We start from the raw sequence: 22,531 nt of genomic DNA, 5'->3' as shown, positions 1-22,531 counted from the left end.
CAGTTGTTGGCCCGTTATCGTTTAACACGTGCAGTGTATTTACCAATAATGTTTCGAACGTTGTTTTAACAATTCTCTATCCCTGGCACCGCACACACACACACACATCCACCAACCCATTCTCGTAGCTGTTAGCATTCGACTCAACTACCAAACAAAGCTCGTAATTCTAGGACACCGCACGGAAGCTTTCCGTCGCAACTCGGATTGTTAGCAAAGTTCCCACGCTCCGACCGTGTTTGCTCGTTGTGGGGGCTGCCTGCTACTGTGCAAATACCAACACGCCAACCAACCAACCGGGCGCATCCTATCAGCTGTCCAAGGTACTCTAGGCGCTGGAGCTCCGTCGTTGGATAAGCCGCGTTCCGTTCAGTTGCCAATTGATGCCAGTACCAGCCAGGGAGCATCCTTTCGATTTCGATTCCAATTTTCAGTTTCAATTCCGAGGCGGTTGTTAACAGTCCACTCCAGTCGAACTAAACCAGTCCGTACCTATACGGAAGTTGGTCGCGTACAGGTTACTGAGGGACGCAAGCTAGTGAACCGTACGAACGTGCAGGCTGTCCTGGTGCCAGTGCCAGTCGGATATAGTTCCACATGCTGTGCTGGGAAGGGGGCAGTGATTATGATGCGTTTCCATCCTCACAGGATCTGCATGCCAACACCTTCATGCACTCGAGTCGGAAGTCGAGTGTTCCGCTGGTAAGATTGGTCCCGCTTCTAGTGCGCCGTGTGTTTGCTCGAGAAAATATCATCTTTGATTGAAACGTTGCGCAGAAATAGAGTCGGGTGAACTCGAACTGGAAAGTGGAAGGAATCTTGCAGATGTTTGGATAATGAACTTGTACAAAGATTTTATTTGTTTAGATATCGTTCTGCAGCAGTTTTAGTGCGAGATAAAAATTGCACTTCTTAATCTGGGACTACGTCTTGGTTTACTATACTAGCAAGCAGTTTGTAAATAATAACACGGAACTAAATATAACGTTGAAATGAAAGATTTAAAACACTAACAACTTATTTACCAGTACATGGATTTTAACTGTGAATATGTTGTTGAACAGAAAAACTGGTGACTATTATAAATTATTCTGCAATTGCTAAGCAGTCAAAGCTGATTGAAAAGTTTTTTTTCTTTATTTTCATATTTAAACTGATCGCACGTAAGTATCTATGCTTTTTACTTCCATTTATTTCGATTTCCAAAAAAAATTGTAAAATTTCCGAATGCCAACACTAACAGGTCTAGGAAAACTAGGCTTGTGGTAACACCTCAGACCTTGAGTAATATACCACTGGTGATGTAAGATGTAAGCTGAATTAATCGATAATTATCTGCTATAATAGTCGATAGATCTTTAATCGATTGCCTGTTGTTTCTTCGTTGTCGTCGTCGTCAGCAGCATAGAGCCGCAGTAACTCGTGTTGTCTCAAGCAGTCGTCTCCATTCAACTCGATCTTGAACCGATTGCTTAGGCTTTCCAGAAGTCAAAAGTGTCGTCCTGCATTCTTACCGACACCTCCGGCCACCGTAGCCTACCGACTTTCGGCAGATGTACGACGAAAATCTCTCCAAGCTGCATTTGTAGCTCATGATTCACACTCAGCTAGGATTCTCATATGTATAAAAAAAGATAAAAATCAGCGTTTCGTACAAATAGACATGCTAATAAATCGTATTTGATGCGCAAACTTGGCATATCCGTACTATTTTGGAGGCGATATACGTGATTACGAATAATTTTAAGCGTTACGATTATATAAGTATCTACATACGATAGCGCGAGTCGCTGCGTACTACTATACGATTTTTTACTGAAAATCGTATGTATGTCAGTTATTATCATTATATACGATAGAAAATCAAGTTGGTTCCACTTTATCCAGCTTTAGCTACGATTTCGAATTTGTTACGAGATATTTACGATAATGTTCGTACATTGATATACGAGCTGGTGCTAGCTGGGTACGCTTCCGCCACTCTCCGCTTTCAGTTTGAACTGTATCAATCCGGAGCGGAAGATACCGCTCGAACACGGAAAGGGCGCGTATGACCTCTATGAGAAGCGTCATATAAAGTCTTCAAGTCCATAAGGATTTTTTACATTGTTAGCTTCGCTCGACGGTGTAAGTATCTTGATCGTAGCGTTTTGCAAAGGGCAAAGTAGGGCCAATCACCCGTTTGAATGTGCCACTGCATCACCTGTTGTTGTTCGGGGTCACCAGCGATCCCAAATACACGAAGTCATTTGCCAATTTTAGTTCGTCACCGTCAAACGTTTCCATCGTTGGGAGGCACTCATTTGTCTCCTTTGATCCCATTACCCTGCTTCGACGCTTTTATTTTTAGCACAATGCTCTTAGTCTCCGTTTTTAGGCAGGCGTGTAATGCTCCGCCGTCGCAAAGTTTCTGGCTATGATATCAAACTCATCTGCGAAGCCTAGCAGTTGACCACTTTTGGCGACAATCGTTTCCCCCGTTTCGAAGCCCGCTCGTCGGGTCAACCCTGTATCTACACTCACCGCGTATCGAAGAGACACGAAAATGAAACACATGAAACACATCACTCCGATGGTCCAATCCAATAATCCAATGTAGCCGTCAGTTTGTCCGAGAAACCGAGTTCGTGCAATATCTGCCATAATTGGTCTCGATCGACTGTAGCGTACGCTGCTTCGAAGTCAATAAAGATGTGATGCGCGGTATTGTTGTACTCCCGGCATTACTGCAAGATCTCTTGGATAGTAAAAATCTGGGACGTAGTGGCATGAGCCGCTGAGTGGATATTGTTAGGGATTGGGTGGCTACTCGTGCTCCTACGACTACTGTTCAAACCTTGCTAAACCTTGAGTAAAACTGTGATTCCACCGCGGAATTCTGGCCTGCTCTATTTTCGGTACCATCTTCAACTAAACACTGCGTTGTCAACGTAGTGCCGATCATTAGTGACATCAGCAGCGAATCATGACAACCCCTGTGAAACGATCAGCATTAATATTCTTCACATACTGTGCACAAACAGGGGAGCAACTTGCGCCGAACGCCATCACATTCATTGCGTAGGTCTGGATTATTCCGTTATCGTCCCTCCACAAAAAGGACTGACATCGTTGGTCCTGCAGGTCGATTAGAATCTGTTGAAACATCACTTTGATGTTCCCAATCAGGCCAATTTGATGGTCGCAGAACTCAAGGAGTATGGCGAATAGCGTGCGAAGTTGATTAGCCTGACTTTTCCTGGCTTGTTAATGTCAATGATAGGAAAAATAGGCAGGTACCAGGTGCATGACTAAGCCGTTTGCAGCTCCGCAACCGTCCATTTTCGAACGTAACCTTTCGATAGGTGCAGGACATCCTCTCCTGCAGGGTCTTGGCCAGTTCAGGGTCTTTTTGAATGTGCTTATCGAGGCAGGGAAACCACCATAGACACATATATTTGTTACTTGGAAGACGAATGTTGTCGTAGCGCCAGAACAACACGGTTTCGTAATGGCTTCTCTTACACGTGGTGCGAGATAGTAAAAGCGAAAGAGCTCATTGGTCTTTAGTGGAAAGTAAAGTCACTGACGAACTGACATGACACATAGAAGAAAATCCTTAAAAAACCATTGTCCTACACACTTTGGTTGCATACTATTCTTTTTTGAAAAATGAGTTGTTTTTGACTGGACGATGGAATTTACGCGAGTGTCTCGTCTGTTTGTCTGTGGTAAAGTATTGTCTGTCTTCCAAAACCAGTCTGGAATTCCAAAACCAGTGCTCGAAAAAATTGACAGCCCTCCATGAAGGTGAATATAAAACGCATTTAGTGCATACAGTTTTACTCCTGGTATTATTATTTTATCTGTCTGCCCACGGGCATGACTACTGACAATAATGGTCTTTCTCGGTTTTCCACCCTCTAAAACAATTCATTCATGAGTTGCAGTACTGAATGATTATCCGACTAACCTGTCTAAAGAATCTGACTAAAGAAAAGACATTGGAGCTCAGTCAATCGCGGCCTCCTGTCATCATTAAACCTGATTTGCTCAACGATGATTGTTGTGCGTGACTCTGTTCAAAGTTGCTAGGAAAAGTTCGAACAATATTTTTTCGTGTTCGACATTTAGGCGATTATATGAACTGTACGATACAAATTTGATTGCCTGGAGTTTTCGTTAGGCAGCACGGATCGATTTCGTGATGATACGATGATATTTGTTGCCGTTTGCTTGCAGTCATTATTTTTAGTCGCGTTCATCGACTCCGCAAGTTTTCGAGCAAAAGATTCAGAAGGTTTCATCGAGATTCATGCGCACTTGGTTTCGACGAATGGAATATGAGTTCCTATGTCAGTTCTTTAGTGAGTTTCTTTAGTCGAAACCAAGTGCGCATGAATCTCGATGAAACCTTTTGAATCTTTTGCTCGAAAACTTGCGGAGTATCAGTCGATGAACGCGGCAGAAATTAATGATTGCAAGCAAACGGCAACAAATACCATTGTATCACCACGAAATCGATCCGTGCTGCCTAACGAAAACACCAGGCAATCAAATTTGTATCGTACAGTTCATATAATCGCCTAAATGTCGAACACGAAAAAATATTGTTAGAACTTTTCCTAGCAACTTTGAACAGAGTCACGCACAACAATCATCGTTGAGCAAATCAGGTTTAATGATGACAGGAAGCCGCGAGTGACTGAGCTCCAATGTCTTTTCTTTAGTCAGATTCTTTAGCTCGAATCTTTGGTTTCAAGTTGGCAATGCTGAGTTTATTTCATGTCTACTAGAAACAGCAAAGAATTGCATCAATTCAGGCGTATTGCATAAATTGAATATGAGATTTCTAAGCACTGCTTAAGACTGTCTAACGCCAAATAGTTTTTGATTGCTTGGATCAGGTTTTCGTCTGCTTGGGTACTGCAATCGTAAACATGGAATGCGTAATGAGTCCACCACAAACGGTCCATCCTAGACGGATTTTTATTCCGATTGACTGGTCTAACATACATTCTTTGCTCTTCAACGCAAGGCTGACTGGTGCGAGTTGCAGCCCGATGAGTACCCAGTAAACCATTTGGTTCGCATATCTCGATTGCAACTGAGAAATACGAACATATACATACGAAGAAATACGAGCATATCTGAACGAAAAAGTTATATTTCACGCCAGATAAGAGCATATATGTACCAAAGTGAAGGCAATATACGTGCGAAAATTTTGACGATTATTTTTAATTCTATCTTGCATTTTATATAGCGGTTCTTATAACACGCAACTTAATACTCCTGAATATATGATTAAGATATAACTTAATATTGCAATCATCTGTACTGCTTTATAATTCACAGTCATGAGCAGGGATCCCACATATAATTCTGTGTTTTTATTGGAAAAATCTGACAATCTGTACGGCGAGGAAAAATATCTGTACAAAAATCTGTCCAAGGCAAAACAAGGAGAGTGAAAGAGGTAGAGCAAGGGGTCGGTCGCTCGGCACAGCCGTTTTTATGTTAGGCGACTTGAAACGAGCCGAACTGTGCCGATGCTGTACCGAAAGTGCCGAACTGCAAGATTTGTTAAATTCGTTATAATCTGATAGTTCTGGCAACCGTGCGAGATGATTTTGACAACTGGCCGTGCTCCCATTTCATATGTAAAATTGAACCGAATGTGTGTAAAACCCTTTAAATGTTATTTTTATAAGGCTTTAGCCGACCCCTTGAGGTAGAGTCATTTTGGTAAATATTTCCGTCTCTTTCACTCACATGTAAAAGTTCAAAAATCTGTTTAATCCGTGTAATTTGGCGAAAATCTGTATTCTATGCATACAGATTCTGTACAGGCGGTTTCTGTCAAATATCTGTTAAACACCAGAATAATCTGTGCATGTGGCAACCTTGGTCATGAGTTGTATATGAGAACACGCACGACTGCAAAACAACTTATTGTTTACTTTGTTTTGACATACTGTAATCATTATACAATTCCAATATTAAATTGACATGAAAACGATTTAATGTGAACTTTCTATTACGATCTTGTGTTATCTGGGTATTTATGGACGAATAATTGTATATACGGTATTATTATTGGCAGTGACCAGAGATCCCAAATATACGAAATATACGGTATTCTTGTTCTAATTGCATTAATTAGATTTACTCTGCTAGAGTATTATCAGCGGAAGTCGTGCTTACTATGGGCTTCACAAGCAACTACGGCGGGGCAGACTAAGTCCCCGTACAAAGTGCACCCTGTACCAAACGCTTATTAGACCGGTTGTTCTCTACGGGCATGGAACATGGGCAATCCTCGAGGAGGATCTCCGAGTGCTCGGAGTTTTCGAACGACGAGTGCTAAGAACGATCTTCGGCGGCGTACAGAAGGCGTACAGGAATATGGAGACGGAGGATGAACCATGAACTCGCACAACTGTATTGCGAACCCAGTATCCAGAAGGTAGCTAAAGCTGGGCGGATACGATGGGCAGGGCGTGTTGCAAGAATGCCGGACAACTACCCTGCAAAGATGGTGTTCGCCTCAAATCCGGTAGGAACAAGACGACCAGGAGCTCAGCGAGCAAGATGGTTAGACCAGGTGGAGCGAGATCTGGCGGAGAGTACTCGGTGTCCAAGGAATTGGAGAGCGGTAGCCTTGAACCGAGTTACGTGGAGAAACTTTGTTCAGCAGGCTTTGTCCTAGGACGGCAAGCCACCTAAGTAATTAGATTTACTCTGCTGAACATTTAAGCCTTCAGAAAACACAACAAAAAGGCAATGAAAAATGACTAAAATACAGATAAAAGCAACGATAAGACGGTGAAGTAAAAAATATGAAAAACCAAACCAAAAGACAACAAAAATTCAACGGAACCAACATGAAAATGTGATGTAAAGACACGATCATCGTGATCAAAAACACGACAAAAAAAGTTTGGAAAACGTCAGAAGGGCGACAAAACATGCTAAAAATGACGATGAACAGATAGTAAAAAGATAACATTTTTGTTACCTTGACAATAAACGGAATAGTGAAAAAATGACAGAAAAAAGTTATCAAAAAACTGGCGAAACAACAAAACATGATGATGACAATAAATTGAAGAAAAGATGACTAAATAATGACGAAAAGACGCCAAATTAACGACAAAAAAGTCAACGAAAATGGCAAAAATACGACAAAGAGATGATAAAAAGATGACGAATACGAAGCAATGACAAAAAGAGGGAGAAAAGGCGTTGAAATGACACCAATAGGATGACGGAAAAGCAGCCACGTACATGGCAAAAAACGCCAAAGAAAACAAAAAACGAGACAAATGGCAAAAACCTACAAATAAAAATAAAATATGCCAAAAGCAGACGACGTCAAAAAACGACGAAAAAACGATGAAAACACGTTGAGTTGGTGGCAAAAATACCACGAAAAGATGATAGAAATATGGCAGAGAGGTGAAAAAAAACGACGAATACGAAGAGAAGACAACAATCAGATGACAAAAAGGCGGCGAAAACGTATCGAAAAGAAAACAATAAGATAATGAAAAGACGATGAAAGAACGATGAGTAATCGATAAAAAGACGACGAAGAGGCGGCGAAAAAACGATAATATCGTACGTCAGACGGAATAATCCTTTTTCGGCCTTCAAAAGCTTCCTCATGCTCTACGCTGCTTCGGATCTAATTCAAAACCTGCCCAGAGATCAGGTTTCATGCTGGACAAATCTAACTCGACGAGGGGCCTTCATTAGAGGTCACTCGTTTAGCAATGTATAAAAACAAAAGGTCAAGTTTCGATAACGGAATGTAGTACCTAAGCTTTGCTTTGCTTTAGGATGACGAAAAAATGACAAAAAAGTGACGAAAAGAAAGCAAAAAAGTCAGTAAAACGACACCAAAAATCGATTAAAGGTTGAGGAATATACGACGTAAAAATCACTGTAAAATGTTAAAAATGGCAATAACAAACGACGAAAATAATAAATAGTTGCAGCAATGGCGATGAAAAGACAATAAAGAGAAGGCCATACAGCGACGAGAGATACCAAAAAAGATAACAAATGACGACCAAAAGCCAAAAAAGACTATGGGCCGTTCCACGTCAAGTGTCCGAGTTCCATGATAGTCGTCCTCCTCGGATTTGAACCAAATTTCATCAGTTTGTTCGTTCCAAGTAAGCAAGAAAAAATCCTAAGTTTGGTGCCGTTTGGACGTCCCCTCGATTTACAGGAGTACTTTTATTTCCAATGAAAAGATTCGTTTTTGTGAATGGTCGAAACACAAATGGCCGAATCACGAATGGCCGAAGTCCAAATATAGTATAACTACGGATACTACTTCAGCAAAATCTGCCTACGCTGGTGCTTAATCCAGTTTGATCGATGGTGGCAGTTTGTTGTCCATGGTGATTGGAAGGCCTCATTTGCCCTATTTTTAAAAAAAATAGGGTGCTCCACGACGGATTAGATGTTAACCCTGCATCAGTTACTAAAATAGTTTCGGGAGTACAACTTGCTGAGTCATCATCTGTATGTGGATTTTAAGGCGGCGTAGGATTCAGTCAAACGAAATGAGCATAATTTTTCGACGAACTAATTACGCTGATTCGTATGACGCCGGATGGGTCAAAATCATATGTCGGAATAGCGGGTGAAATTTCAGCCGCTTAAGCGTGACGTTGAATGGACTGAAGCAATGTGGTTCTGTAACCTGCTACTCAACATTGCCTTGGAATGTGCAATATACGAAGAGTAAACGTGATAATAAATAGAACTATCGTCACGAAATCTCACATGCTTCTCAATATCATCGGGATCGACCGTAGAGCAGTGAAAGAGGCCTACGACAGACTCCGGTGTGCTGGGCACGTGGCCAGAATGCCCGACGAAAAAGTTGCAGCAGAACAGTTTTCAGCAGAAAGTCGGGAAGAGGCCGTTGACTTCCAGGCAGATCCCGTATCCGAAGGAGATGTATGTTTAGCTGATGCTCGAGGAGATTGGAGAATGGCAGTAGATTATAGATAACTCTGCCCAAGCAACAAAGTGAGTTTTATTGCACTCTTATGGCGGATTGCAAGGATTGAGGTCTTTTTTCTCTTCGAATGTAGCATGCAGCCAGTGCCCATTGGAACATCAAGAGCAAAATTTTTGTGAGAATCGCTGAGAAAGAGATTAGTTGAGTAAATTGAATAAGAAATTAGTTTCCCGCATGCCGCAATTATTCATTAAGTTTCTCAACTTATGTTTTAATTTGAAATTGATATCTAACTCTGCGAAGTCGGAAAGAAAAATAATTGTCATCAATTTCTACTAACTACTACTACTACTAGTTTTACAAACTTTCGGGTTCATAACTCTACTTGAACAATTTATATGCCACTAAAACGAGTAGACGATGTCAGATGTTTATTGGCTCCCCCATTACATTGGAGATATCAGTTTCATTCAAATAGTCCATTACTGAACGAGACATTCGATACGATACGATACGTGCGCTGCAGAATCCGCAAGCCTAACAACATTTTAAGTTGTATCAATCACGTTCCCATAACAAGGACGACATTTCAATAAAAAAAACTTCGAGTACGGCAATAAACGTTACCTGCAGTAGCACCATCATGAATATATTACCGAAATGTAACTGACCTTAATCCATTCGAAACTAAATCCCACAGTTCGATATCGAGCAAACATTCCATCAAACCACCGAAACGGATAGGACGGAAGGCTATTTCGCTCCACTCCATTCAGCCCTCCCCCGTATACGACCTGCGCCGGCAACATTGTGTAATCGAACAACCAACCCGTCCGTATCTGTTGTCAGCATAAGCCTAGAACCATAAAACTTCACATAAACAGTGCCAGCATAACTCGGTTGGTTCCGCATTCAACACAGCGAAACTAACCCGGAGCAAATCGAACCTGCGGAAATCAGCAGTCGGGCCAAGTCTAGCAAATTCATTCCGGGCCCGAACGTTGCTGGATTAGGAAGCCTTTTTCCCCCGAACCTGGTACCAATTTTCAGTGCATTCAGTGTGCTATGTGAAAAAGCAAGTGAAGTGAACAGCCGACAGTGATGTAACGATCAGGATTTACTGCCTGGACTCTCCGCGAGACGGGGTGTATTTGTGAAAAATTTTGGAACTTCTACTTCAACGCTCTCAAACGTGTGGCGTGCCGGTGGATCATGGCTTACGAAGTGCAAGTAATTAGTTTGCAATTTAAATACCTAGTCCTAGGCAAAAGAATCGGGAGCTTTTTCCCTTGCAACGAGGTTGCATTCAGGGTGTCAAGTTATCCAAGGTCATAGGCCTATTTTAAGCATTCAACACCTTGACGGGTCGGTGTCGTGTCGTGGCGTGTCGGGCCGTGCCGTGTGCAGGAATGTAGAGCAAAAGTCCAAAAAAGTCATGGCACTATTGGAGGTGCTGCTAGTTGACGCGTGATTGTTTTATCAATTTTTCACTTTCAACTTCTCGCAACGGATGTTTTCATCGGCGACCGAAAACGACGGCTGGTTCCGGGGGGCTTTGCACCGGACTAACAACGCTTCGCGCTGGCAGGTAATGTCGTGACTTCGTGGTCTTCGTTACTTATTTTGGGAAGTTATTTATTGAACTGTTCAAATCTGAACAATTTTATTGTTTCATAAATTTGTTTGTGCTATGCATAACTAAAACCACAGTCTTCAAAGGATTACAGCCACCAGAAACAAGTCGGGTTGAAGCACACCTTGCTACCCCTTATTGAAAGATTAAGAAAAAGTGTTTGCCATCTCCGTAAAAATTAGATAATTCCAAATCACATACTCATCAGGAATTTCATCATCATTTGCACACACCTGCCAGTGCTGTGGATTCCGGCACCGAAACTGATCGAAGGAATTTGTTTTCCGGGTTCTTTAATGCTCCAAAGTGCTCTGATTGAAAGCTATTTGCATAAAAAACTGTTTTTCATTTTCATTTACGTTTTGCCATTTCTTCCATCTGGAAACCCCTCGCAGTGGATTTTTTCTTCTATTTTTTTTTTTTTTTTGCTTAGCAGCAAAAACTGCCATTTCAACTTTCACTCCTGTTTTGCGCTAAAACCCATACCACTGCTGCATGTGACGCTCCCACTCACTCGGAGTAATTGGAAAGTCACCGAGAGTCGCGACGCGAGTGCGATGGAATTTTTCTGCGATGAAATCCACCACTCCATCAGAGGAGCTTGAGGAGCGCCGCGCGCCTCCATCGGTTTAACGAGCAAATAAATAAATAGAGCCAATCACCTGGGTGACCCTGCACGTTCCTGCACGCCCACCGCGCCCGCCAGGACCCTGAGGAGCGTTTTTTCTCTCCTGTCCTATACCAGCCCACGCCAGCTGAACGAATCGAAAATGGGGTCATTTTTTCCTTCGGTGCCTGTGTGTCGAAAATGGGAAAAGTCAAGCGAAAAACTTTTTATTTTCAATTTGGTTGCTTTCGAAGCAAGCGCACAGCATCGGCCCGACATACATACACACGAAGTGGGTGGCAGGGCAGGGCGGGGGTGGCACGTAAGCCAGAGCGAAATAAAATCGGACAGTTCATTCATAAATAGTACGTGTGCGATCGAAGTTTTGCAATTTAAAATTATCGATCGGGGACCTGTTTTGAGGTAAACTTTTTTAATATCGTAGATTTTTATCAGGTGCCATTGCTAAAGAGGAAAAACTTGTTTCCGACTTGGAGTGCCGTTTGGAGTAGGCAGCTGCAAGATAGACACAATCTTGATCTTTATAAAATGATATGCAAAGTTGCAAATGGCAAGTGGTTTATTTCACCGGAAAGAAGGAAACGACGTCAAGAGCCTTGACAGTGCCTTCCTTCTGCTAGGAACTTTGATGTTTGTCTTAATGAAAGTGGACCAACAATACTTCAAATTGGTACATTGAAAGTAATTTGCATTCAATATGGGGAAACACTGTGCTTTTAGAGTTTCGAAGAATACGGATGTTTCACTATTAGTCATTCATAATCCGATATCACCCACTGGCTTGGAAAATTCGATTAATTTAGATTCTATCGTACGTGTTTATTTATTTTCTGATGCATGCTTCTACAAATTCTAATAAACAAGTGGATCTGGCAATGGATATCTAGAAGCATTATGTCGGTCATAAAGCTAAAAAGATTTGTTATCGGAGCCTCCGATTCAGAGGAAATGTCATAACTGTGTACGTAAATTGTCAATCTTACACCGTTTTCAACAATTCGGATTGTATTACTCGATCACATGGAAAATTTAACGCAAGGACCTTGCTCCTTGCCCTAGAACGGTAAAAAATAGAACTCACATGAGCGCTAAAGCCAAATGACATTTCCCAGTGTCGAATTTTCGATAAGTGGACCTTAGACAAACTTGAAGAAGATCCGCGTTTTAAACCGAAAAACTGTGTTCAGCGACGAAAGTCATTTCGAGTTGGATGGATTCGTCAACAATAAAAGTGTGATGTGTGGTGTGATGAGCAGCCACTGGTTATACAAGGACTGCCATTAGCTGCATCATTAAATGCACTCTCTGGGTGGGCGGAATAATTGGTCCGTCTGCACTACCGGCCGATTAGGTTAAAAACTCTGGTCTTTTAGGTAGAAATGGTTTTAAAGTAAAAGCTGAAATTGGACTAGGATTTAGATTTAGAACTGAACTAGAAATTAGAGTTGAAATTGTACCTGTAATCGGACCTGGCATAGAGCCTTAAATTAAATTTAAATTTGGACTAATTTAGCTTGAAGCATTAATTCCAATTTTACTTGAAAATGGCATTCAATTAGAATTAAAATTGCATTGGAAATTGCACTTGAAGTCAGAGTTTAGCTTGCTTTTACCAGCCGAGAGCCGGCTCCTGGACTACTCGTCGTCAATTCGTTGTACGTCTCGACACACGCAAGTTGACTTCAACCTGGTCAAGCCATCTAGCACGTTGGGCCCCTCTATTCCTGGGGCCGGTGGGGTTCTTGAAGATAACGGATTTCACTGCACAGTCGCGCGGCATCTTTGCAACGTGGCCGGCTCATTATAGTCTCCCAACTTTTGCCAGGTCTAGGATGGGAATCTCTCCAAGTAGTGCCTGCAACTCATGGTTCGTAAGCCTACGCCACTCTTCGCTATCCGCGTGTACTCCGCCCAAATTAGTCCGCAACACCTTTGTTCAAATATGGCAAGGGCACGGATGTCTTCCGTAATCAAAGTTACTGTCTCAAGTCCATAGAGGACAGACCGGTAGGGAAAGGATTAGCGTTTTATACGTCATTGGATCTCCTTCCTTACTCGTATTATTGTCGGCGGTGAGCAGAGATCCGCAATACACGAACTCATCAACCACTTCCGGTTCATTGCCGTCGATCAGAGTTTAAATTTGACTTAAAATTAGAATCAAATGAGACCTGAAATGGAACCTAAAATCGTACATGCTATTGGACTTGAAATTGTACTTTACATTGGACGTTCAATTAAACTTGAATTTGTACGTAGGCAAGAAGTCTGACACGAAGTTATACTTGAAAATAGGATTGACATATTTCGAGGGAGGAGAAAGAGCAAAGGAATAAGAGAGGAAGATCTTACACGTTTTACAGAAAAGATTCTGTTCCTTTCTTTTTCCAGTGCCGTTTTTCTTCTTTTCTTTACCGTTTACTTGGATCTTCCTTTTTCTTCCGTTTATTCTCTTTTACCCTCGTTTTTTATGTCCCGTGTTTTCTATTTCATTGATCTGTTTTTTTCTCCGTTTCCCGTTCTTATTTTCAGTACTGTTTTCTTCCTGTTTTCTTTCCCGTTTTCCGTCTTTCCTCTTTCCTCTCAAGTTTTACCATTTACTAGTCCGTTTTTCTTATATTCTTTTTCTGTCCCTTTCTCCCATTCCATTTCCATTTCTCGTTATTATATCCCATCTTTTCATTTTATATTCCGTTGTTTTTTTTGCTTTTAAGTTTCTCTTGTTTCGTTTTCTCTTCCTGGTCGTGTTTTCTTGTCCATGTCTTCTCTTTATTTATCTCGTTTTTCCTGTTTTTCTACCCGCTGTTTCCTCCTTCTCTTCTTTTTCTGTCCAGCTTTTCGTCCTTTCAGTCCTGATTTTTGTTTTGTTTTTCTCTTCCCTGTTCCGTTTTTCGTCTTTTTCCTGACACTTTCAGGCCCGTTTTTTCTGTTCTGATCTGTACTGTTATTTCTTTTTCCATATTTTTTTCTGTTTGCGACTGTCCCGTTCTTCCTCTTATGACCTGCTTTTCTGTCACTTTTTATTTTTAAAACGGGATAATTTGTCTTCTGTTTTTATTTCTCTCTCTCCATTTTCCTACTTCCGCATATTCTCCTTTTCTTTTACTCCTTTTCTATCCATTTTTTCTTTTTGTTCGCTTTTTTCTCGTTTTCTATCTAGTTTGTTTTCATTTTCTTTGTCATTTTTTCTTCTTTTCTCTCGTTTTCCTTCGATTCTCTTCTGTTTTCCCTATTTTTCGGTCCAATCTCCTCTGTTTTGCTTCGTTTTCTTATACCTTTAGGTTTCGTGTTTTCCACTTTTCTCTCGTACGATTTTCCTTTTGTTTTTCTTTTTTCAGTGCCAGTTGTTCTTCTATGTGTCTCTCGCGTTTTTCTTTTTCTGTTCCGTATGCCCAAAACAAAAACTTGTCTCGTTTTCCTTATGCTCTTTTCCGTTTTTTCTCCAGAAGCAGCAAGAGAACGACCATAACTCAGGAACAATAAAACATGTTATCGTAAAAATTTCATCAAATAAAGATTAGAAATCGACAAATAAGAAAAAAATATTACAAAAAATTTCCGTGTGACAGAACATAATTTTTCAAATTTTCTTGGGAATTATCAAACCATCAACCATCACTTAACTTAGAATTGGACTTAAAATTTAAAACGACCATGAAATGGTTTTAAATTGAACTTGAAACTAGATTCGGAACTGGAACTGGAAATCGAACTTGAAGTTAAATTTGCCAGAATCAAAAATTGGATATGAAATCGGTCTTGAAATTGTACTTGATGGTGGTTTTAAAATAAAGGTTGAAATTAGACTTGGCAATGGCCTTGAAACACTTACACCTCCCCGTTGGCCACAAGGTATGATGCTGGCGTAACAAGCCAGTGGTCGTATGTTCGAATCTCGACTTGGAGAGGCTCTTAGAGTCAATAGGATCGATGCAACTGGCCCTGCAATTGTCCTGTACTCTAACAACTGGCTGCGTAGTCTGTCGTATAAAAACGGAAGGTCAAGTTTCGAGAACGGAATGTAGCGCCTAGGCTTTGCTTTTTTAATGGCCTTGAAATTATACTCGCTAGTCAATTTGAAGTAGGAATTGAAATTGGATATAAATTAGATTCAAATTACACTTCAAATTGTAGTTGGAATTGAATTTTAAACTAGACTTAAAATTGGACTTGAATTCAGTGTTGAAATTGGGCATGAAATTAGAATAGAATTTCGACTTTAGATTAGGTTTGAAACTTGAATTAGGTTTGAAAAAAGAAACATAGCTGCAGAGCCTGTAGCTCGTGATTCATAAGCCTTCGCCACTCTCCGCTTTCAATTTGTACTCCGTCAAATATCGTCCGCAGTGCCTCCCATTCGAACACAGCAAGGGCGCGTATGTGTCCTACATGAACAACGTCAAGTCCACATGGAACTACCGGTCTAGGGGGTAAGAGTTTTGTCATTATCAGTTTCGTACGGTTCTTGATTGTAGCATTTTGCGAAGGGAAAGGAAGGCCCTATTTCCTGTTTGAATTCGCCATTGAATTTCTTTACTAATGTAGTTGTCCACGGTCACCAGCGATCCCAAATACAAGAATTCATTCACAGAACGGATTTTGATTCATCTTTGATTTTTGATTTGATTTTGATTTAATTTCATCTCCCACTTCTAGTTCGTTGCCGTGAACGGTTACCATCCGTAGGAGGTGCGCGTTTGTGTCTTTTAAGCCTCATCCTTTCACGTATTAGGTCTTTGACGCATTTATTTTCAGCCCAATCCTCTTTCAATCTGGCGTACCCAAAAGACATTTTGTTTGTATAGTAGCTTATAAAGCGCTTATTTATTGCAAATTAGCTGTATAATAGTACAATAAACTGCTCTTCAAATAAAATATTTGCTGGGAAGATTACCTCACCGTCGCAAAGTTTTTGCCTATGATATCAAAATCATTTACGAAGCCTAGGAGTTGACTACTTCTGATAAAAATCGTGATTCTCATTTCGATACCTACTCGTCGGACCAGCTCCTCAACAACGAGGTTGAACAGCATGCAGTATATCCGTCAACTGGTCTCAACCCTCGCCCCGCCACGAATGGACTCGAGAGTACCCCGAGATGCGCTCGAAACACATCACTCGATCAGTCGTGTCAGTTAGAGACCGGGAAACCACGTTCGCGCATTATCTGTCATAGCTGGTCGCGGTCGACTGTACTGTATGCTGCTTTGAAGTCAATAAAGATGCGATGCGTGGACACGTTGTACTCCCGACATTTTTGCAAGATCTGTTGGATGGTAAAAATTTGATCAGCAGTGGCACAAGCTCCCATGAAGCCCGCCTGATAAAGTACTACGAAACCTTGTGCTAGCACCACTGAGAAAGTACCTTGTAAGTGGCGTTTAAAATAAGTTGAACGTTCACTTAGCTACTTATGAGCTACTAGCTTTGCAGCACTGTAACTAGAAAAGATACAACAAAACTTTATACAGCAAAATTGTAGATAATCGCCTCGATTCTACGTCCCATTCGACGTATGTTATAGAATACGTTGTATTCCGATCGAAGCGCAATTTCTGATCGGATCCGGCTCCAATCGGTATGTAGAATAGAGGCGAATAACTACCCATTTATAATTTTGTCAAATTTGGTTCGGCCGATACGGTACAGTCAAATGAATCAAAATTAAGTCAAAGTAACCGAACCATCCCTGTTCTCCGCTACACTGCTAATGGATGTTTCGATGGTGTTCTAACAGTCCTCGAAAGGGGCTTCGTCCAGCTTGTCCTCTTCCGGCAGTGCAGCTTCGAGTGAATGCACGTAGTTTGCGGCAACGTCTGGCTGCTTCAGCCGCGCGAAATTTAACCGAGGCTGGCGTCGGTACCGAATGTTGTTCACAATGGAGAGTTTTGGGCGCATCTTAATCATCACTAGGTAATGGTCCGAGTCAACGTTACGGCTTCGTTAAGAATTTACGGCAATGATGTCTGAGAAGTACCGATCGTCGATCAAAACACCGTCGATCTGTGATTCAGTCTGACTTGGTGACTTGTGTAGGAATCTATAGTGGAAGCAGGTACTACGTACGGCCATGTTCTTGGAAGCGGCCAAGTCGATAAGTCTTAGGCCCATTTCGTTGGTCAGTGGGTCAGCGGGTGTGCGCTGAATCCTCTAATCACTGCTTTGTGTTCATCCTCCTGGCCGACCTGAGCGTTGAAATCCCCAATGACGATCTTGATATCTTGTTTTGGGTAGCGGTCGTATTCACACTCGAACTGCACGTAGAATTCCTCCTTATCGTCATCGGTATTTCTATGGCGACGTCTGTGCACGTTGATGATGCTTCTTTTGAACAACTGGCTCTTGATTCTCAACTTGCACATTCGAGGATTGTATCGCTACTACCCAATCACCCGTTTCCGCATCTCGCCCATCACTATGAAACCTGTACCCAGGTCGTGTGTATTGCCGCAGCTCTGGTAGATGATATGTCCATCTGTGTACGTACCGTTGAGCTCTTCCAGCATACCTTGCGGCTCTTCGATACGTCGGAGAGCACTCGAATGCTGCCTTAGAAGTTGGAGGACCAGCTCGAAGGATTCCTCCTTCCCTGTAAGCATACCTTGGCTTCCACCAGAGTTGGTTACCCGATCTCCACCAAAGTTGCTCGTATCTCGACTGATACCACGAGGATGTAGAGATAAGAGTTCCTGATTAAGAGGCTGTGAACCACTGCAGGGTCTATTTTATGCCTACAGGTACGCAAGGCATCGTCGGTCCGTATTATTCAGCCGTTTTCCAGCCTTTTTTTGTAGAACATACTCAGACAAACAACTCTGATCAACACAGCAACTCCACCTATTATGGTTAATGAAATGTGATTTGTTTGAAAAACCCCTTGAAAATAAACTTTCTTAACTATATCTAATTGCTACATTCTGCTCTGTTTTACAGCCGTGGAGTTCAACAACTCACGCCACCCACAACATGGAGCAGATTTCCGGTCCTCCCGCACGAACCGGAACCTGCTATCAAACGCCACGTTCGCATCCGTGGCGTCCAACGATGGGCTACGAAGCAGTGCAGGTCACGCCCCTGCACGAGCAACCCGTCACAAACGCCCTAGTAGCTTCTTCCTATTCTCCGTCTGCCATGTGCTCGGACCCGGTCACTTTCCCGAATCTTGTCACTGGATTTGAGCGCAACCCGCAGCATGCCGCCCGTGCTGCCCTGTACACTCGCTACACACCGAACGAGTGGACGACCTCGAATGTTACGACTTACGCCGATGCGGACAAGAACCGCAACTATGCGGAAAAAGTTCGCTCGGAGGCGGTTCGACTTATGCGAGAAACGGACGAAAAAACCTCCCAAGGTCAACGGGATGCAGCAAGGCGACTCGGCGAACGAATAACCGATATCACCTTTTGGCGAAATGAACTAGCGACCGAGCTAGAAAAACTTATAGCAGAATCAGCTCAGCTCACGGACACGAAGCGAAATGTTCAAAAAGCGCTGCAGGACTTGGAGCCACCACTGCATATCGCCCAGGAATGTCTGTACCATCGCGAAGGCCGCAAGAGCATTGAACTAGTTCACGATCATGTCGAAAAAAGTCTGCTGGTTGAAGTGGACAATCTACGATCCTGTCAGGAAAAGTTATCTCAATTGCTAACTCGAATTACCAAGCAATTGGCCGATTGTCGAGCGGCTCAACACTCACTGGAGGACGACATCAGCCATAAAGAGTCGGCTCTGGGTATCGACTCGCTGTGTCATCAGGTACGAAAACACATAAATAACTGCACACAAATAGTTTCTTGCTCTGATAAGCGTTGTACCGTGAATGTGAAATCAGGGATTACCAAATACTGGAGCTTTAACGAGCATAAAACAATCCACAAATCACCAATAAAATGATCATCACTCGCATGGCCAGAACGAAACAGCACCAGCGTGCGACCTCACTACTAATCAAATCCTCTGTAATTTATCTCTCTCGTTTGTCTCGTTCACAGCTGAACAACTACAGCCGCGGGATTAATTACTACGGTGGTATTGAAAAATATGATCCGACTGTTAGCACGCCCGGCACGTGGTCCGGTTCGAGCAGCACTCGCATTAACAAGTAATTAATTTGCTACCTCTCCCGTACTCTAGCTTCATCTGATTTATTGTGGGCACTGCAGCACTCACTGACCAGAGCAGACTTTGACCATCCCTATGAACGAACCCTCCCTCTTATCGCTCACCACCCACACCCCAACACACCCACACGTGTTTATTTGTTAAACGCTACCAAATCCTTTTCCCGAGAATACGAGACGCTCTCGGCCACGATTAAAAACGGCGCGTGGGCCATTGACCACGAGATAATCTCACACGCTGTAATTGTGGTAATTTACGAGTGCATTTTTAAACAGATTTTTTTTTGCAACCAACCGACTACCTATACACATTTTCGATATTGTTTCTTTCTCATGTATTTAACGATACACCGATGCTGCTGCTGCTGTTGTTGCGTTCGTGAAATTCCACCAGCTCCCACTCGGAACGGGCCAAATCCTGCCAGCTGCGCAGTGACGCCGAATCACTCATCAATGCGGTTGCCACCTCCGTCTGGGACTGCTGGAGCAATACCAACAATGCCTTCAACAACCGCTCGTCCGAGATGCTGGAGGCGAAGAGCAAAATGCAGCTGCATCTGCACAAGGTATGTAGGCCAATTGCAGTGTTTTTTTAGAGCTCTTAATCTTAGCTTCGCATTCCACCAGATGTCCTAGTGGTATTTCATGCTTTTTTCACGATGGTGTGTTTCAATTATGTCTACTAAAATCAATAATTAGCCTGATTAATTGGTGATAAAATAAAATGGTTTTAAATTTGCATTTACCGATTCCTGACAAGCTTTTCTAAAAATATCAAAATAGAAAACTCCCCTTTACAACACCATTGAACTCAACAAGCAAAATAATAAAATAATAAAAAATATTTATTTTAACGGAATGGTAACGGAAATGACCAACATATTAAAAGAATAAAAAATATGAATTTTCAACAATAATTTAAACGGACCAAATTTAAAATGCAAATCAACACGATTTGTTTCAATCTTCAAATAAATCATTAAGCTTCGCTTGCTTAGTCTTACGCGCATCTTGTTTTGCCTTGCGTTGCTCCTGCTTCACCTTGTGTTGGTCCTGCTTTCCATTTCTATAAATTTTACGACAACTTTGTGTGTTCTCGACACATCGTTCATCCCTTAGGTTGTTTTTATTTTGAATCACAAATCGGTATTTCAATTCCATACCGGCTATGAGGAGAAATTGCAGCCCCTTGTTATCCAATTCTTGATCATCCTGAAAAAAGAATAAATGATTTTAATAATAATTTTCATCACAATCATTAATTTTCTCATACAAGCAGCAAACTATGAAAATAAGTTTTAATTCGAACATTTCCTTCAGACCCAACAAGAAATCTTTGACGTCGAGAAACACATCGAACTGCTGCGCAAGGCAGTCAATGACAAATCCAACCCGATGAAGGTGGCCCAAACCCGACTGGAAGCACGTGCACACCGTCCAGGCATCGAAATGTGCCGGTTAGTATTCATAATCGATCCTGCCAACTCCTACCATCACCGTACTACCTTATCCCTTATTCCTCTCTCTCTTTACCAGCGACAACGCCCACCTACGCCTGGTGGAGGAAGTCTGCACCATCCAGGACTCGGTTGCCACCCTGCATCGGAAGCTGCAGGAAGCGGAAGCGCAACATCAGCAACTGCTCAAAACAAAGTCCCAGCTGGAGAACAATCTCAAGCAGAAGGTGGACGCTCTGTTCATCGATCGGGAGAAGTGCATGGGACTGCGCCGCTCGTTTCCGGTTAACAATACGATCAAATATTAACTGCTTCGGCCAACCCTACCTAGTAGCTTATTGTTTGTTGCTAGCGCAAACGACAGTAAAAATGCACCCTACGAGAACGTACGCACCGAATCCAGATTGTTACGCAAATTAGACTAGCCGCAATAAAGTTTGACATTGTCTTGCTACCGAAACTTGTGTTTTAGATAATTGTTTATCTGAAATCATCCAAGAAATGGTGGTGCGCCAATTCTGAAACAAATCTGCAAACTATTTTCAAACCATGAGAATCTAAGAAAACAAGCTTGTCATTGTCGTTAAGAATAGAGTATTCGTACTATTTCAAGCAATCATCGCCACTCAACTCAATCTTGGGACGCTCGTCGCCAGTTTCGCCAAAATCACCACTGACCTCCGGAATTCACTGCCTAGCGTTGATTGCCTTCGCCGTCGCTAAGTTTCTGGCTTGGTATGAACATCAGGATGGCACATCCTCCCCCAGCAAAAAACAAACAACGTTGTACAGTACAGTTATGAACCATTGTGCAGTCAATAGACATGGTCTACTACCGATTCAGCTATTTATTGGTCTAACACGTGTTGGTGTAGGGCTCATCTCAACGCAATCTTTTCAGAGTTAGCCTTGGCATTATTCCGAGTCAGCCTCCATAAATGTTGACCTTGGGCTTCTTCCAATTCCAGCTTATTGAGTGTTGGCCTCGTGTTGTTTCCACATCCCTGTCACGACAGTTGTCAGCTGAAGCCGCCTCCGATAGTGGTGGTAATAGAGGTAGACAACAAATTTTGAAACAAAATTTAAACGAGACAACGTTTGTATTTAATGCTGCGCAGTATGACGAAAGCAGCGTGTTGTTTCCCTTTTTTTGTTTATCGTAAAAAATAAGACTATAAAAAGTCAGAATTTGTCCTATCTTATGTTGCCGATAGCACAAAAAAACGAACATCGTTCATTATCTACATCCTGCATACAACATATTTTCTGAACCATAAAACCCTATGATTGCGTAATTCTTACAGATGCTGTCAAAATCGAGCCAGCAAGCCTGGCTCAAACGGCTTCAAGAAAAATGTATGAGAATGACGTTCGTGCCAGGGATGTGGTTGTTTCATCACTGCAAAGCATATCTTTCGCTGTGTATGAAAGGAAGGAGAAAAAAATTTCTGCCTAGCGATAAAACGACGCACTACTTCTGTTCAACAGCTTTTCGGACTGCACACTCCATTCAGGCTACAGCTTGAGTCTCAGCACTTCGTCGTACATGGCGTTCGAGAGCGCAGAACCGAGAATCGAGTCCGGTGGAACACCCGCGGGTACTTTGTGGTTCTTCGTACCATCAACCGTGTAGTCCCTCGTACATTAGCTTCCGGTTCTCGAAATAGCTTTTAAGCAATCTGCATAGATGGTCCGAGACCCTCATCTTGTGCAGCGCTAAAACG

The 22,531-nt window shown here is 42.2% G+C and overlaps 1 protein-coding gene across 1 annotated transcript; it reads left to right on the top strand.

The window, feature by feature from the left end:
• Positions 1-597: 597 nt before the first annotated feature.
• LOC128745312 (tektin-3-like) lies at positions 598-21,115 on the top strand. The gene is made up of 6 exons (XM_053842350.1): positions 598-702; positions 18,158-18,985; positions 19,222-19,331; positions 19,745-19,916; positions 20,671-20,807; positions 20,887-21,115. Exons 1-6 carry the CDS (start codon positions 598-600, stop codon positions 21,113-21,115), a joined length of 1,581 nt encoding a protein of 526 aa, XP_053698325.1.
• Positions 21,116-22,531: the final 1,416 nt, after the last annotated feature.

This window comes from Sabethes cyaneus, chromosome 1 (genome assembly GCF_943734655.1).
Source record: "Sabethes cyaneus chromosome 1, idSabCyanKW18_F2, whole genome shotgun sequence".
In the NCBI taxonomy this organism is placed as follows: domain Eukaryota; kingdom Metazoa; phylum Arthropoda; class Insecta; order Diptera; family Culicidae; genus Sabethes; species Sabethes cyaneus.
Note: the sequence above shows the minus strand (reverse complement) of the source record. Positions and strands in the feature narration are given on the sequence as shown.

Coding starts and splice junctions, on each gene's coding strand:
- LOC128745312 (XM_053842350.1), top strand. CDS start 598: ATGCTGTGCTGGGAAGGGGGCAGTGATTATGATGCGTTTCCATCCTCA. Junction 18,986..19,221: donor TCGACTCGCTGTGTCATCAG/GTACGAAAACAC, acceptor TCTCGTTCACAG/CTGAACAACTACAGCCGCGG. Junction 20,808..20,886: donor CCAGGCATCGAAATGTGCCG/GTTAGTATTCAT, acceptor TCTCTTTACCAG/CGACAACGCCCACCTACGCC.